Source organism: Pongo abelii, chromosome 5, assembly GCF_028885655.2.
Source record: "Pongo abelii isolate AG06213 chromosome 5, NHGRI_mPonAbe1-v2.0_pri, whole genome shotgun sequence".
Lineage (NCBI taxonomy): Eukaryota > Metazoa > Chordata > Mammalia > Primates > Hominidae > Pongo > Pongo abelii.
This window is the reverse complement of record NC_071990.2, coordinates 45,562,872-45,579,237: the sequence shown is the minus strand read 5'-3', so window position 1 is coordinate 45,579,237 and position 16,366 is coordinate 45,562,872. Positions and strand designations below refer to the sequence as shown.

At 31.6% G+C, this 16,366-nt stretch overlaps 2 protein-coding genes across 9 annotated transcripts in view; one reads left to right on the top strand and one right to left on the bottom strand.

Annotated features, from left to right (window-relative positions):
- RUNX2 (RUNX family transcription factor 2) overlaps nt 1–6,441 on the bottom strand; it is a 339,669-nt gene extending 333,228 nt beyond the window's left edge. For all 8 annotated transcript variants that reach the window (XR_008526192.2, XR_002915377.3, XM_009241929.4 and 5 more), the window contains exons 1-2: nt 5,735–6,441; nt 5,411–5,534 (exon numbers count right to left, since the gene is read on the bottom strand). Coding sequence is in view for 6 of the 8 variants with exons in the window: in XM_009241929.4 (XP_009240204.4) it covers nt 5,411–5,534; nt 5,735–5,872 (262 nt within the window). In the remaining 2 variants the exon portion in view is untranslated. The remainder of the gene's footprint in view (nt 1–5,410; nt 5,535–5,734) is intronic.
- The window catches only part of SUPT3H (SPT3 homolog, SAGA and STAGA complex component), a 541,480-nt gene that overhangs the window by 43,929 nt on the left and 481,185 nt on the right, over nt 1–16,366 (top strand).

Below are 16,366 nucleotides of genomic sequence, written 5' to 3'. Positions count from 1 at the left end.
TATTTAGATATATCTTTTTAGAAATGTCACTAATCTGATGTAACTAATGTATAATTAAGAGAATTGGCAATAGGAATAGTAGAGATAAAAGAGCCTTTAAACTGTTTACCAAAATAATCTTAGATATATTTCTAGGAATAATGTTAACTTGGTAAATTTTCTAACATCAGTATGATAATTTTTAAATATCTCAAACATTATCGAAATTGCATATGTATATATGTCGGAGATTTCCTTGTTTGGTGGGCAGTTAATTTAAAAGATGAAAATCATCTAATCAAGGTAAACATTTATCTTTTACTTAGAGCTCAAGTCACCCTTGGTATGATTTTTGTTCCTTGGATGTATATTGGATTTATGAGTATTAACAAGAATATAGAGTAGAGGAAGTGCATGAATAACAATTTTTTTCTCTTCATGTATTAAGTACTTACGTAGCAACTAGCCTTTAAAGGCCTGTTTTAATTCTACAGCTCATCTTATTTGGGGATTGTTTTTTATATCAGGTTAAATGATATAAAAATGATTGTTTTTTATATCATGTTAAGTGATGCAGTTTCTGTTTATTAGTGTTTATGAAAAACTTTGCTTTAGTTAGGCTTCTTTCTATTCAGCAGTAACAACAAAACCTAAAGTGTTTGATAACATGTTGCTTACATCCACTCAACACTGTTCCAAATCCTGAATCCTATGCCCTTAATAAATAGTATAAAGGGGAGGAAATGCCTAAGAATTCTACATAAAGTGAAGATATTGTATACAATATAATAAAAGAGCATTTAATCTCAATTGCTATACAGGTCTTAAAACAGTTGTATGGGAATGTATGGTCTGTTTCATGTGTATGTGCTGTTGAATTGACAAAAGCTTGTGGTTGACTGTGGTTAAAAATGAAAGGAAACTCCCTTTTAATAAGGTATAGAATTTCCCTGTTATTTTTTGAATTGTAACACATTAATCAAAATATACATCCAGTGAATTTCATAATCTTTTTGAAATGGCAAGAGATTATATTAAGGCATATAATTTCATTATGTGAGACTTCTTTTAAAGATTTGTTTTAAAATATTGAACATCTCAGATTTGATGAAGAATTTTCACATGCTTTAGACAGTTAGCTTAGAATATTTTATTATTTAGAAAATACCAAGTATTGGAGTTCATTGTTATCTTTATTATGAGAGTTTTATGATTTTTGGGGGGGTGAGGAGAGGCAGAATTTTATCTATCTTCAGTGGAAGTTGCAGCGTTCATTGGTATAGGAGAAAAAATAGTACATTAAGGTAACCTATTGAGAAGTCTCTGCTTAAATTATTATTGGATTTGCTAGCACCTGAATAGTAATGTCTGACATGTGAGTGACTAGAAAAAATAGTTATGCTTTGCCATAATTACAATTTTAGTATTTGCAGGAAGGATTTTTTTCACATTGAGTTGATGGCATTTGTCTATTTGGTCACATGTTTTTATATATTTTTAATAGATGCTATAGAGGTAGACTGTTTCAGTGAATCCTTCATATAAAAATGTCTAAAGATTTTTGTTAGGTAATAGTATTTGCAATTTTAATGCATTTGATGAGCTTTTGCATGACTTCACTGTTGACTTAGAGTTGTCATATCTTAGTTCTAACCTAGAACAAAGGTTAGAACAGTATGGAAGATTGGTATTTGTATGCTTTGGAGAGGGATTTGAGATGTTACCCTGTTTTGCCATCAATTTTCAAGTATGCACGGGTGCATCATTAATCATGAGAAATGCAAAAATAAATAATCTAGTCCCATTGGATTTTTTTCTATGAATACTTACCTTTTCCTTTTTTAAAAATATATATATATATACAGTTGAGGTATTTAGGTAACCCCTAACCTTTTGCTTCAACAAAGAAGTACAGTATAAAAATATTACCACAGTTTTCATGTGAGCAGTTCTTGAATCGGGGGGGAGGGGGAAAGCCCTCTAGATGAATATTTGTTGAAAAAAAAAGTTGTGATACAGAATGTCTTAACTCAGCCTCAGTACAGTACTTGAGGACCACCAGTGTGTAAAATTGAAAGCACATGAATTTTGAAGCACTAGAAAAGGTTTGTAATTGGTTAGCGCTGCTTTAAAGTATTGGAGTACAGTGAGTTTTGATTTGTGAATGGTTCTATTCAATAAAGATTAATTCTGTGTGTTTGATAAAATCTTAGTGCCTTCGATGAGTTAGCTCCCCCAACCCCTGCAGTTTATTTAACCATCAAATATTTCAGTGTTCTTTTAACAAACTGGAACATTTCTATCTTACCGAATTTAACTTTAGCATGACTGATTTAAGCAAGTCAGACTATCAGTTAGCTGGAAGAGTGTAATTGAATAAATTAATATTTTGTTCTTTTAAAATAACTAAAATATATCATAATGTAATCATGTATATTTCATGCCTTGTGATATAGAGACGGATTGATCAGGAGAGTCACACAGACCAGCCAGATCTTTTTCCACAATTTCTTTTCAGTGTTTTAGATTTCAAAACATTTTTTAAAAATAAAAAATAAAAATCTTTAACAGTTTGTAATGTAAAATTGGGATTATTATAATTTAAAATAATTTATATGAGTCTTTGGAAATTACTTTGACATTTTTAGCCTTTGATATGTGTTAGAGTGATTTTCTGTGTTTGTTCTTAACTTTGTAATTCTGCTCCCTAGATTTTGGAATTTAGCTCTGTATTTTAAAAAGAAGCTATAAAACTTTGTCACTACTAAATCTTGAAACCATAAAAATATTATTGATATGGACCACAACTGCTGTTTTGGAAATCAGTGTTCACACATCATCCTCAAGCAGTTACAAAGATTTTATGTAGATAATCAGTCAGCTGATATATTTTCATGAGTCATTAATTTTAAGATACTCTATGAGTCACATCTGTGATTTTCAGCAAGCTATATTTATGATAAATGATGGACAGATTTTGAGTAGTACAGATTGAAAATTTTTGATTAACTCGAAGTATGCTGAGAGATCAAGGACACAGACATATTCTGTTTCTCTAGCGTGTGCGCGTGCACACACACACACACACACACACACACACACCACTCATTGTATTTGAGGTGAGGCAGTTGTTAATGTGAGCTTTGTACCTCACCTAGGAACATCCTAAACTTTCTTTTTAACTATTTTACAAAATTGGGGCACATACTTAAGACATTTCGTTAGGTGGTGGTGATAATCATTATATAAAAATCTAAAGCCTGAAGTGAGGTTTTAGGCTTTGCATAGATTATAGAATAGGGAAATGTTTGCAATGTGATGATAACATATACATGATGTCCACTATTCACCTGTAATTAGTCTGAGGTAGTGGGTTGACGTTAAGTCCTCTATTCAGGCTTTAAGATACTGTTTAGGGGCTGGGGGGGAGGGAGGGTGCAGCCCACTTTTCAAAAGAGGAAGAATTGGTTGTAATGTTGAAAAAAAAAAAAAGGTTCACTACCGTGCCTTGCTTAGAATCCTGTCAAGTTTTGGAAATTTTAATGTGGAATAGTTATTAATAATGTTACAGAAATATAAGATCCCTATTTTGATAGAATAAGAAGCAGTTTAATATATTCTTTGTGAGAATTTTAACATATTCTTCGTGATAGCTTTACTTCTAATACTGAAGAATATTTTGAAACTTGTGTTGTTCCTGATCTGGTTTTCAAAATGTGTTTAAAATAAATAGTTAAACAGAGTAATAATGTGAAAGAGTAACTTAACTGCCTGTTATCCCTCCCTGATATCTCTGTTATCCCTGTTTCAAGTTATCCCTCTGTGTAACGGTAGTTTTAACTATTCTTTTTCCTTTTATCTCTTGGGTAGTAGTAACAAAACTTTCGATGTATAAGCTATAATTATGCTATGCGTTGTAATGTAGTCTAGCTGTATTTATGTCCTGCTTCCTTAATATAGAAGTTTTTAGAGTAATACTTGGTACCATCATTAAAATTTTAAATTAATCTGTGATTATTATATTGTATATATATATAACTGAGGGGGCCCACTTACAGCTATTGAGGGAGTCACTACAGCAATTTTACATTTTTTTGTAAAATACAAAGTACATTTCCTCACCCTGTAAGAGAAACCTTTTTTTCTCCCTTCAGGTTTAATTATTTCTGTTTGACCTAAACTGAGACTGATCCTCTAGTAGTATCCAGTTAAAATGTGTGAAGTAGGAGGAGTAAAGGAAACTCCAGTCATTAGTTGTAAGTTAAAAGCAGAGTTAAATAGATGTACACAGCAAGAAGATTTATTTTAATGGATATAAGAAAAATTTTTGAAAACTTGCCTTGTAGTTGGAACGTATTGGACATCATAAAGAGAATCTTGTAAGTGTGTTTAGATATTTTGCTATAATAACACATCAGCTGATGAATGTTAAAGTCATTTACATATCTGTATCAACACTAACTTGAAATTAAATATTAAGGGACTAGATTATGCCTACTTTCTTTTAAAGTCCAGCATGGGTTTAATAGTTGTGGCTTTTAAAAATCATACGGGGTATCCTTATGGAGCTTTATTTTTCATGAGACTAAACAGCAGTTATTCATTTTGGTAGGTCCAAGAATGTGATTAAAAGAATCTTAGACGTTTCAGTGTTTGCTGTGTGTTTATAACAAGGTCTATGGATAACAGTGTGTAGATGTAAAATTAAAATTATATAGAAAAATGCAGTTGCATGTAAGTTTTGAAATACTTCCATGAACTTTTTAATATCCTGGGCAACTATAAAGATCTTTTAAAAATGGCTGTGATGTGCTTATCATAATTTTATTTCAGCTGAATGTATACTTATATAAAGTTGTTTAGAAACAAACTTATTTAGATAGGATACAGTTTGAATTTATAAATAGATTTCTTTTAGTTGAGCTGGTTAAAATGTTAACTGTACTACGGGTTTATTTCTGTGTTATACATGGTAGACCATAATGTTGAGATAATTCTGTGGTCTGTTATTTTGTAAAATTGCTTCCTTTTTGAAGTTTGCTCAAATATTGGGAGCTGCCGGAGTCAATAATTTATAATGCTTTGATTAATTTAGGATCTGACTTTTCTTCTGGTGAGGGTTAATGAGAGTATTAAACTGTTTCTTTTACTGTTTTCATATCCTCACCTCTATAACTCTAGAGCACATTTTGATCAATGTGAGATAATTTAATTTTGTCTATTTCAAGTCATTACTTTGAAAATTAGATACATTACAGATACCAAAGGCAAATATGTACAGAAATTTCATTTTTCAATTCTTAATGCAACAAGATAGCATAATTAGGATCTTTAATATACTATTTGGAAAAGCTAGCAGTTTATCAAAGAATCATACCTTTATGTTTAACAGGTTCATATCTTACAGGATTTTTAAAATGGTAACACTTACCCCAAAAGAAGTTTTGCTGACATGGTGTCACTGTGCTGAAGAGGCTGTTTGATGCCATAGTCCCTCCTTTTTTTTTCAGATAGAACTTGTACCCTCTGTTGTAAATACTGCTTGCAGCCTTAAACTGAAAATACAAACCATACCCAAAACTTGTTTTAGTTTTACAGTATGCCTGGAGTACATAGACTTTATATTTATTTTTTTCTGTCAAGAAATTATGTAGCTGGTAACATGTGAAAAGCAAAGAAACAAAACAAAAAGAGAATGAGCAAATATTTGAAGGACCTACTATTACTGCATAGACTGTGGTTAGAGAGCACTCACTGACTCTGTTGGTCTCGGTGGCTGGTAGTGACCTGCGGAGATTAACCATTTAAAAACCAGAGACTTCTTGCTGTCCTCCTGGAGAAAGTTTGCACCGCACTTGTGGTTCTGTGGTTGTTTGTGAGGCGAATGAAGCATTCACACAATCCAAAAAAGCAAAAGCTTTAAAACTCCTTTTTTTGCAAGCACTATTACTGGAGAGGCAGAATCATGTGGTTTGTGACCTCACAGTACTCTAAGTAAAGTGGGACTGCCTACCACTGTGGCTTTTCCCCCTTGCTCTTTCTCTCTCTCTCTTTCTCTCACAAAAGGCTTGTGGTAAGGCCTTTCCTGGCATCCAGAAGGATATAGCTTTTTAATTTTTGTGACTCATGAGGATTTGGATAGAATACAAATGCTGAAGGAGCCCAAACTCCTGTAAGGTTAAGCATTTGTAGAGCAGAGCTCTGCAGTTAAGGGCTTTCCTTTCTACTCCCCCCTCAACCCCTGCCTTTTTGCCTCCTCTTTTTAGTTCATTATTGTGTCTGTGGAAAAATGAACAAAATTGGCTCAAGAGTCTGTGTGAAATTCTGAACAACAGTGATGATTTACAATAATTCACATCTTTGGACTGTATCACATTCTGGGGTCTGCTTCATATTTGCTGGGTGGCTGGATTCCTTCTGTTTTCCTTTTTCTTGTCTTCTTAAACTTATGAATCTGTAACTCATTGTAAAAAAAAAAAAAGTTTACCTTAAGGTCTGGTTGCAAACTGCTTGCTAGGCTTGACTATAATTGGCTGTCATGAAAGTGTTAGTCTGCGCATTCTTTTACAAATTTTAAATCACGTCTGTCTAGTTTATTATCAATATATTAGATGGCGGCCTTCACAATAAAGATTAAATGTAATGTTTCATGTATACCATTATCTCATGCCTAGTTTGAAGATCTTTAAAAAATGAATGACAGGGATTGTAATATAGTTTATGGGATGAATCTTAGTTTTCTTTATGATTGTAATATTTTTTGTCTTTCATGGAAGTGTATTCAGTTTATATAGTTCTTTAAGTAGTTTAGACATTAATAGAGTTTCTGATAACAGATCTTCTATAAAGTAAAATGCTTATGTTATGATGTAGATTGTTCAGTATTCAATTCTATGAGCTTAGAATAGAGTGGGTTAACAGAAGCTATGTATTTTTTTTGTTTCTAATGGAAGCTTTGAAATAAATTACAAAATGCTGTGTGTAGTAAGGAATAATGCCCACAGACAGAGTATGTTAGTCGTCTCGATTTGCTAATTCTGATTCAGAAGAAAATTGGAAACATCTTTGGGAAACTATCTCCTTTTTTGCCCCTTTGGACAAGTATGTATAGAACTCATTTTCTTATTAGGATGATTATATATCATAGGCAGTGAATTTTATATTTATGAATAGAGCTTCCTGTTTTCATCAGTTGGGAGCGATGGAGTATTTTTCAACAAAAATTATAAAGGCGAACAGACCAATTTTCTAGGCATTTTTTTGCCATTTATCCATGCCACTCTAAATCTGCATGTTAGACTTCTTCCTAGTGTGACAGTAACTAGGAGTGGCATAAAGTAAATGGGGTGGGCGGAGACAGTGAATTACAAAAGATTATTTGGAAAGTACAAGGAGGTAACGGCTAGGGAGACAGGAGGGTGTTAGAACTAAAATATCCCCGTGTTCTTCCTAGTGCTATTCATTATCTGCTTTTGGTTCATATTAGATCACAGTAACTGTACAAATATGTTCATAAGTTTCTTTACAGAAAATTTGATTTTCCCAAAATACACTGGTAGGGTATGGGAATGATTCTAGTCCTTTATTTTTCAAATGTCCAGAACCTTTTCAGAATAAACTTTTAGTGATAAAAAACCAGAAATACATTTCGGTGTTTTATTTTAACTATGGACTTATCATGCCTTATTGTATGTGTAAACAGGTTTTACATTGAAAGGTAAAAGCGTTCATTTAACATGCAGTTATTCATGTGAAGGAGAGAAAAATTATTTTTTCCCTTTTATAAATAAGTTGTATCCATATTATCTGTATCTCTAATTAGTATCCAAAGTAAACAAAAGGAGGGTTTTGTCTATATAGCTTGTGGGATTTCCAAACATAGTTTCATGTGTACCTATAATACCAGAATCAGTTAATTGAAAATATGTAGGTAGCTGCTGTAGTATGATAAGCAAATGGTTTTCTTCTTTTCAAATAAGCTTATAGTTTCTACATTAGTATTCACTGAAACATCTTACAAACCCAACATTTTGCTATTTTCTTCCTTAAAATCTTCTTTATGTAAAGTTCGGCTCTTCAAATTGACCTGGAATTTAAGTAATTTTTAACATCTATTTGTCATTTAATTACCTGTTCACTTTTTGCAGGTAGTCCTCCTGCATGTAATTTTTGGACCAGGATTATTATTCTTAACGCATGAGAGTTTAGTAGATATTGTTATATATGCACTTTTTGTCCTGTGTGAGACCTATCAAATTCTAGCAGGAGAAAGATAGTGAAGTCATGTGCTTTCAAGTTTGTATATTCATTATCCACATGAATTTTTTTCCTAAAATGAAAATATATCCTCTTTGGAGCAAATATTACTTTGTTGTAAAAATTTGAAAAACAGTGATAACTGGGGCACATTTGATAATTGGTACACATTTGATAACAGTGTGTTTCATTAGAAATAGCTTACTACACGTGGTGAAGAGATACTGATTTAGAAAAGTCAATGCAAATACAGCTCTTGATTATAGATTTATACCATGGTTATAATCAGAAATTGAAAACCACAGATTTATTTTTATTTTTATTTTTTGCTTTTTAAAGACCCATAAAATTTTATTCTCTTTGGGGACATGTTAGTATTTGCTGTTTTGAAGTAAGCAACAAGTTTAGGTATACTGTATAAATCACGTACTTTAATGCCACGGAAATGAAATAAAGTTTTGATCTTGAAATCAGTTTCAAAGAAAAAAAGTTGTTGGTATCTTGCTTCTCCATTGCTTTGTAGTGAATAAAATGTGTCAGAATTGGCTGAACTTTTGAAAATACCAAGGTATTTGTGTTTAAATGCTACGTGTGTCTTCATTGTAACCATTTGAGTAATTTTTTATTTTCTTAACTAATGATCATATTTTAATACATTAGTTTTACTTTATCAATATTGTGCTCATTTCTGTGCATTTTTAAAGGATTGTTTTAGACTTATTTGCTGCTAACTCTATTCTTTTATTTGCTGCTAATTCTTTGAAAAACAAAGGAGAAAATGGTTTGATGCAGGAATTTTTAAACTGTAGAAGTCCTAATTTGGCTTAAAATGTTCTGAATATGAGGTTTTACGAAGGAAGTTTTTAATTTATTGTTTCATCTTGGTATGTGACTCTTAATTTTTTTGACAATTTTTCTTTTTTTTGGATTTGATGCATAGCTGTTTGAGCTTACATGGGATCTATTTGGCCTTATATTGACTACTTCTGTTAGTAAAATTTGTATTGTTTCATCTGTTAAATTATGGTGACTGTGCAATATTCCATTTCCTTGTTTAATGGGGTATATGTTTATGTACACAACTGCATGCACATTTGTCTGATTGTGTATGTATACAAGGCATTGTTTTGTAGTACTTTTTGTAATGAGAGTATTTTTCTCAGTTTATTTTAATTAGATCAGGTAAAAACCCAAACTAGCACCATTTCCCTGATTGTTTGAACAACTTCATTTGATTAGTTTTAGCAGCTGTCTAAATGTGAGATTATGTGGAAACTGGATGCCAGAAGAGAAAATGCTAAGTCAATCTCTCCCTCCTTCCCTCCCTCCCTCTCCCTGTCTCTCTCCCTCTACCTATCTCTCTCCCTCTACCTGTCTGTCCCGTTCCTCCTCTTTCCCTTTCTTTCTCCTTCAGGCTTTTTTGGTTTCTCTTCCTTTTTTCCCTCATTTCTATACAGCCTCAAAGTAGATTCTTAAGTTCTAGTAGGGGATATTGACATTAATCTTCACTAATGAATACTCGGTAGATTTGGAGCTCTTAACATTCATTACAAATTGTTATATTCTAATATGTAATGCCTCAGTTGTTAGATAGTATTGGCATCTGATTATGGAGACTTAATTTCTTTTAGCTGTTTTTAATTGTTTCTTGAATCCTTTTATGCTAATTTACTTTAATACATTGTTCACATAGTATTAACACTTTAATTATGAGGATTACTTTGTTTTTCTTCTTTGATTATTCTTTGAAGTGCAGTGATCCATACTTGTTTAATGTAGCTATATAAGTAATTCATGTTTCTTGTAATTATTAGAACAATTCATCTTCGAATGCTGTCATTTTTGTAATAATAAAAAAAGGCGAGAACTTGCAGAAAATGTGGGAAACATGCTCATATGACAGCTGAGGATGTGGCTAGACTAAAGCAGGAAACTACTACCCACAATGCAATGTTACATACACTACCACTTAATAAAATTTATATCAAACATGCTACTGACAAAACCAAAGAAAAATAATATCCCAGCTATGCTATTTAACGTATCTAGGGAGAAATGAAAGTAATCTTTTTAGAACCTTTGTACTTAGAGAATATAGTAAATGAAACTGTAGGACATTGTTGTATACGTTGGAGCGCTGCTGTAACTTTGTGCTATGGAACATGGCTGTAGGTAAAACTGTCCTATAATGAGAATCTTTTGTATATTAGCTTTCTTGGAAAAGGTACAAAAGGAAAATCTCCTCTCTTTCAATTGAACTCTTTTAGTATTAAATAGGATTAGAGGATATTATCACTTGGAAAAATAAGTTAAATTTTGAGACATTCAGTGTCATTATCTAAACTTTTAATATAGTCATGTATATTTCGTTACAATTTGTTTTAAGATGTCTTTTATTGCCAAGTTAGGGGTGGGACTTGAATTGTCCACTGAGGCATATTTCTTTTTCAAGTAATTGTTTTTCTTGCTCTTTATGTTAATGGCTTGCTCCATCAGTCTATGTGCTTTACTGTAGGGAGGTTATTCTAAAGCAAAAATGTGAACTGCTTTTATAATGTGGTTGAAAAACATGTTAAGGCATCATCTAAAAAAATCGGGTTTTAATATATTTAATGTTTCCGTTTATAAATCTTAATCCACTGTGCTCTTAGCTGTCAGACTTCAGCAATTTTGATGAATTTAGTAACTTAATAATTTAGATGAATTTTGAGGTTTATAAAGGAGGTTGTTGAAGGTTTAAGGGAATATAATAGAGTTTTTGAATTGATAACTAATGTATACAAGTTTAGTTAGAGGAAGAATAGAGAAGATTGTAAGTTAGTGTTACTTATGAAGGATTCCCCTCTGAGCATTCCAGTATATAAATTGTCAGTGTTATGTTTCACAACCGGCACAGTAATTGTCATCTCATCATTTAAACATGAATATCATCGTATGTCTGTCTGTATCTCTATTAAGGATGATTTGCTTAATTGTTTGAAGTTTTTTCTCCTCTAGAAACTGCTTATCAATAACAGCTGTAGCACTGTGGCTTTTCTCCATGGACTCATGGTGGTCTTTGGAACAACGTTCTTCAACTTTGACAGGTGAGACAGAGGCTCTCCAGTGCCACTGCTTTTGGATGAATCTAACTGTGGTTGGAGAAAGTGCATCTTGCCAAAATATATGGGCGAGACCACACACAGCCTTTAAAATAGTTATTGTAGGCTTATTTTTAGGAATACATGTCTTGACAGTTCTTTTATTTGCATGCCAGTTTCATTACTGTGTATAGATTTTTCATTGGTTCCAGTAAAGGCGATTGCAGATTTAGGTCTCTATTTGTTAGGCCTTGTGTATAACTTATGCTGGAAAATACCTTGAGTTCAAGCATAATTAACAATATAGAAAATATATTGAAAATGAAGTGCTAGAATACTGATCTTTTTGTTTTATATATTTGACAGTATTCCCATTGGAAATCTCAATTTCTCAGAAAGCATAGCAGTAAAAACTTGCACTAATTTTACTTTTAAGATTAAGGAAGTCAGGAGAGAAATGTTAAAATATTCATATATTTTAATTATATTAATATTAGAAAGTTATAAAAGTATGCATTTTTATAATATTGGTATAATAAAGCATTGTTTAAAATGTAGGTTTTATACTTTAATAGAAGCTTGAAAGCATTGAAACTAATTCCTGAAGAAGTCTGTTTCTTAATGCATAGGCATAATATACATGTTATCCAGTCTTTTTATGGGATGATTAAAACTTTATTCAGCTTAATGAACTATAAAATTGTTTGAATATGTTTAAAAATAAGTATTTCTAGTTTTCTAAAACTAGCTTTTTTAGTGACCAGTAGAGATCACTCTAGACTTTTATAAAATGTTAATTGTTTCTTTTTATAAAATGCTGCATTGGATAATTATTCATGATTCTTATTAAGTTATTAGGATAACTATTAAAACTTCTTGGGAACTGGGAGGTCACAAGACTTTTTACTTGATGATTAATGAATGTTTCTTAGGTATTTATTTATAATATGTTTTAACCATCTAAGGTGAGATTACAATTTTTTTCTAGCTTCATAGAGAAAACAGATTCTATAGAAATAATTGGAAAATCAGTTTTTCCTTATGGTTATCACAATATCCTTCCATTGCTGAATGATTCTGGCAGGTAAGTAGTGGGAAATTGTGTTCCTATCGCTTTCCAAGAGAACAAGTTTATGGATAGAAGAGAGAATGTATTGTATACAAATAGATTGTTTAGAGAAAGATCTGGTGCTTACCTGTCAGAAATCAACATGTATGTGAAACTTGATTGGTTGCTAGATTGAAAGTAGAGCTACATAGGTCACTTTTAGGATATTTGAGAAAACTTGGAATATGGACTGGATAGTGTTGATACTATGGAATACGTATTAAGTTAGATGTGATAATGCTATCGTGTTTTTATAGTACAATATCCATAGTCTTAAAAGAGATATGAGCTGAATTAATAAAATTTAATTAAATACATTCATAAAATAAATACATTTGTAAAATAAATGTGTCAAAATGTTAATTGGTGAATATAAGTAAAGGATATATAGGCATTTTTCAGCTTAAACAGTGAATTCTGAAACCATTTTATGTTTAAGTGATACAGAAATTTGATTTCAAATGGAAATCAGATACTTGAGGAAAATTCACTCATGTATAAATAAATTTTAAAAAATGAGTGAATATGAATAGCTTGGGCTATACAGCAATTTTAGATTTTAGTTTATAGTTTTATTCTTTAAATTTTATTCACAGTAAAAAAAAATGGCTAGTTTTCACAGTTTATTTATATATGGCAAATATAAATTGAAGATCGTAAAATATTTTTGAAATTCCTAACTTTAAGAATTATGAGTTTGTATTATGGTTATTCAAGGCTAGAAATTTTTAGAGGATCAAAACAAGCATCTGTTATTGGTATGTCATTTGTGTATTCTTAACTGTATGCTTCTGGAATATATATATAAAAGCCTTAAAAAGTTTATTTACATTAAATACTATTATATTGTACTACTATTACTAAATTATTTATACTACTAAAACTGTACTAATACTACTAAATTGTTTATACTACTACATTACACTTTACAAGCAATATTTTAATGATCAGAAGACTACATCTCTATGTATAAAGTAGTAATTTTGAATTTGTGTTATACTAGTTGATGCCCTACCAGGAATTGACACACTTTTTCTAAAAGGCCAGGTAGTAAATATTTTTGGCTTTGTGGGCCATAGGATTTCTGTTAACTACCTAACTCTGCCATTGCCGTGTGAAAGCAGATGATAAGTAAACAAATGAGTATGGCTGAATTCCAGTAAAATTTTATTTACAAAAACAGGAAGTTGTGGCCAGGCATGGTGGTTCACACCTATAATCCCAGCATTTTGGGAGGCTGAGGTGGGAGGATCACTTGCCCCCAGGAGTTCGAGACCAGCCTGGGCAACATGGCGAGACCCCATGTCTACCAGAAAAAAAAAAGGAAAAGAAAAATTAGCCAGGCATGGTGACGTATGCTTGTGGTCCAGCTATTAGGGAGGCTGAGGTGAGAGGATCACCTGACCCCAGGAGGTACAGGCTGCAGTGAGCTGTGTTCTTGCCACTGCACTACAGCCTGGGCGACAGAGCAAAGCCCTGTCTCAAAAAACAAAAACAAAAAACCTGGGAAGCTGCCATAGTGGTTTGTCCACTCCTCTTATAGAACAGGCAAAAATGACTTGTAATAATGAAGATCATGTTTCTTATTTCTATATTATAATAGAATTCTTGAAGTATTTGGAAATTTTTTTTATAATATTGTTACATGAAAGATCATGTCTATGGTATGTAATAACCATCTCTTGAATTGAGTCATGCAGGTTCATCTTGATCATATAATCATTATATTGTGTCACCCTAAAGTCCTTTTAGGATGAGGTTGGAATCCAAATAATCTTGATTAGAGTCCATCTATAAATTATCTTAAATCTCAATATTTAATTTATTTACTTTTCATTCTTACTAATAAGGTGTTAAGATTTATGTACTTATTATCCACAGAAATGTTCTTTTAGAGTTCACTATGTTTAATGCCTAAGCATGAAATATTTTAGCAGAAATCTTAGTAACAACTATGATCAGCTATTTTCCCTCTGTTTTATCCATATTTGAATTTCATTCTGAGTGGAAAAAGTAACTAGTTATATTTGATATTACTATGTATTTCCAGAAACAGTCATTGCATCTTCCATTGGACATAATATCCAAAGTAAATTCATTTTCTGAGGATTTACCTACATTAGGTAGACTTTGAGTATTATTTGATGATGATGGTTACTACTGAGTAAGAAAAGTAATATTTTATGTATTTTTATTGGTAAATACAAATTGAGCTTGTATTCTGATCTGAATTTCAGATCTTTAGCCTGTTAACACTTAAGATTTTATATAAATAGGATGGCTTTAAGTAACAGCTTACAGTTCAAATTATTGTGTACTTTATTTTGTCCATGATCATTTTAAGCAATTCTAATTATTAGATATATCGGTAAGAATATGTCTCAAGTAATTTTGTTATGGAGGAGGAATCTTTCTGCCTGCTTCCTCCTGCCTTACAAACTCTGGTTATTTCCTGTTTGCCCTCATTTATGATAAAGTTCCAAAGTGATTGTTTGTACCTCCCATATTTAATTATAAGACACATCATTATAAGACACAAATTTAATTATAAAACACATAAATCATTGTAAGCAGTAAGAAAGATAGCTTGTCTGAGAGGGAAACACACACACGTACAAACCCAAAAAACATCTTCAAGGGTCATTTAATGTGATGGCAGATTGATTGCCCTGTCTGCCTCAGTACATTTTAAAAGATATCAGTGTAGGAATTTAAGGAACTAGTTGACAAGAGGAACATTTTTTTAAACATACTTTTTTATGAAAGACTGGGAGATATTTAATATTTATGTAGGGAAGATTTTCATCCAAAATTAATAAATTAAAAATAGTTTTGACATTTAAAGTTATATAATGATCATGTAGTAGGAAAATCTCTGAGAAATAAAATCTTGACTAATAATAAATGGTTAATATAGATTTACTTTATTTATTTCACTATCTCTTGGTACTATTTTAAATATCTAGGACTCCTGTCATTTATAGTTATAAATTCATGTTTTTTGAAAATTGAGAAATCCTAAAGACTGCTATATTTTTGAAATAATTCATGGATTATTCAATACAATTGGTTGGTATATACTCTAGCATTGCTATTTAGTTATTTACTGCATGAAATATTTATAAAGTTGGTTAGTGATAATGTCTTAAATTAATAGACTTTATTTTTCAGTGCAGTTTTAAATTTACAGACAAATTGAACACAAAGTACAGAGAATTCCCATAAGCTCTCACCTTCCTGCCACTGCCAACAGCTCTCAGTTTACTCTTACTAATATCTTGCATTGATGGTCTACACTTAATTACAGTTGATGAACCAATATTGATACATTATAGTTAACTAAAGTCCACAGTTTATATTAGGATTTATTCTTTATGTTGTACCATTTCGTAGGTTTTGCCAAATGTGTAATGTCCTGTCTCCAAAATTACGATGTCATCCAGAATAGTTTCACTGCCCTAAATATCCTCTGTGCACCTCCTAGCCATCTCTCTCCACAATCCCTGTTAATAACTATTTTTTTCTTCCCTTTCTTTTTACTGATACATGTATATAATAGTGGTTAAATACATATAACATAAATTTACTATCTTAACCATTGTGACAACGGATCTTTTTACTCTGTCTATAGTATTGCCTTTTCCAGTATGTCATGTAGTTGGAATTGACTCCCAATCCTGCAAGTCCTTTTCATAATGGTGTTAATCTATTCCTGAGGGTGAGGCTCTCATCACCTGAAAACCTCCCATTTTGAAAATTGTGTTACTTGTTTTTTGTGTTCCTTATATATTTTAGATATTAACCCCTTTGCAGATGTATGGTTTGCAAATATATTTTCTCATTCTGTATGCTTGTTTCTTTACTCTGTTGATTGTTTTCTTTGCTCTGTAGAAGTGTTTTAGTTTATTGTAATCCCATTTGCCTATTTTTGCTTTTGTTGCCA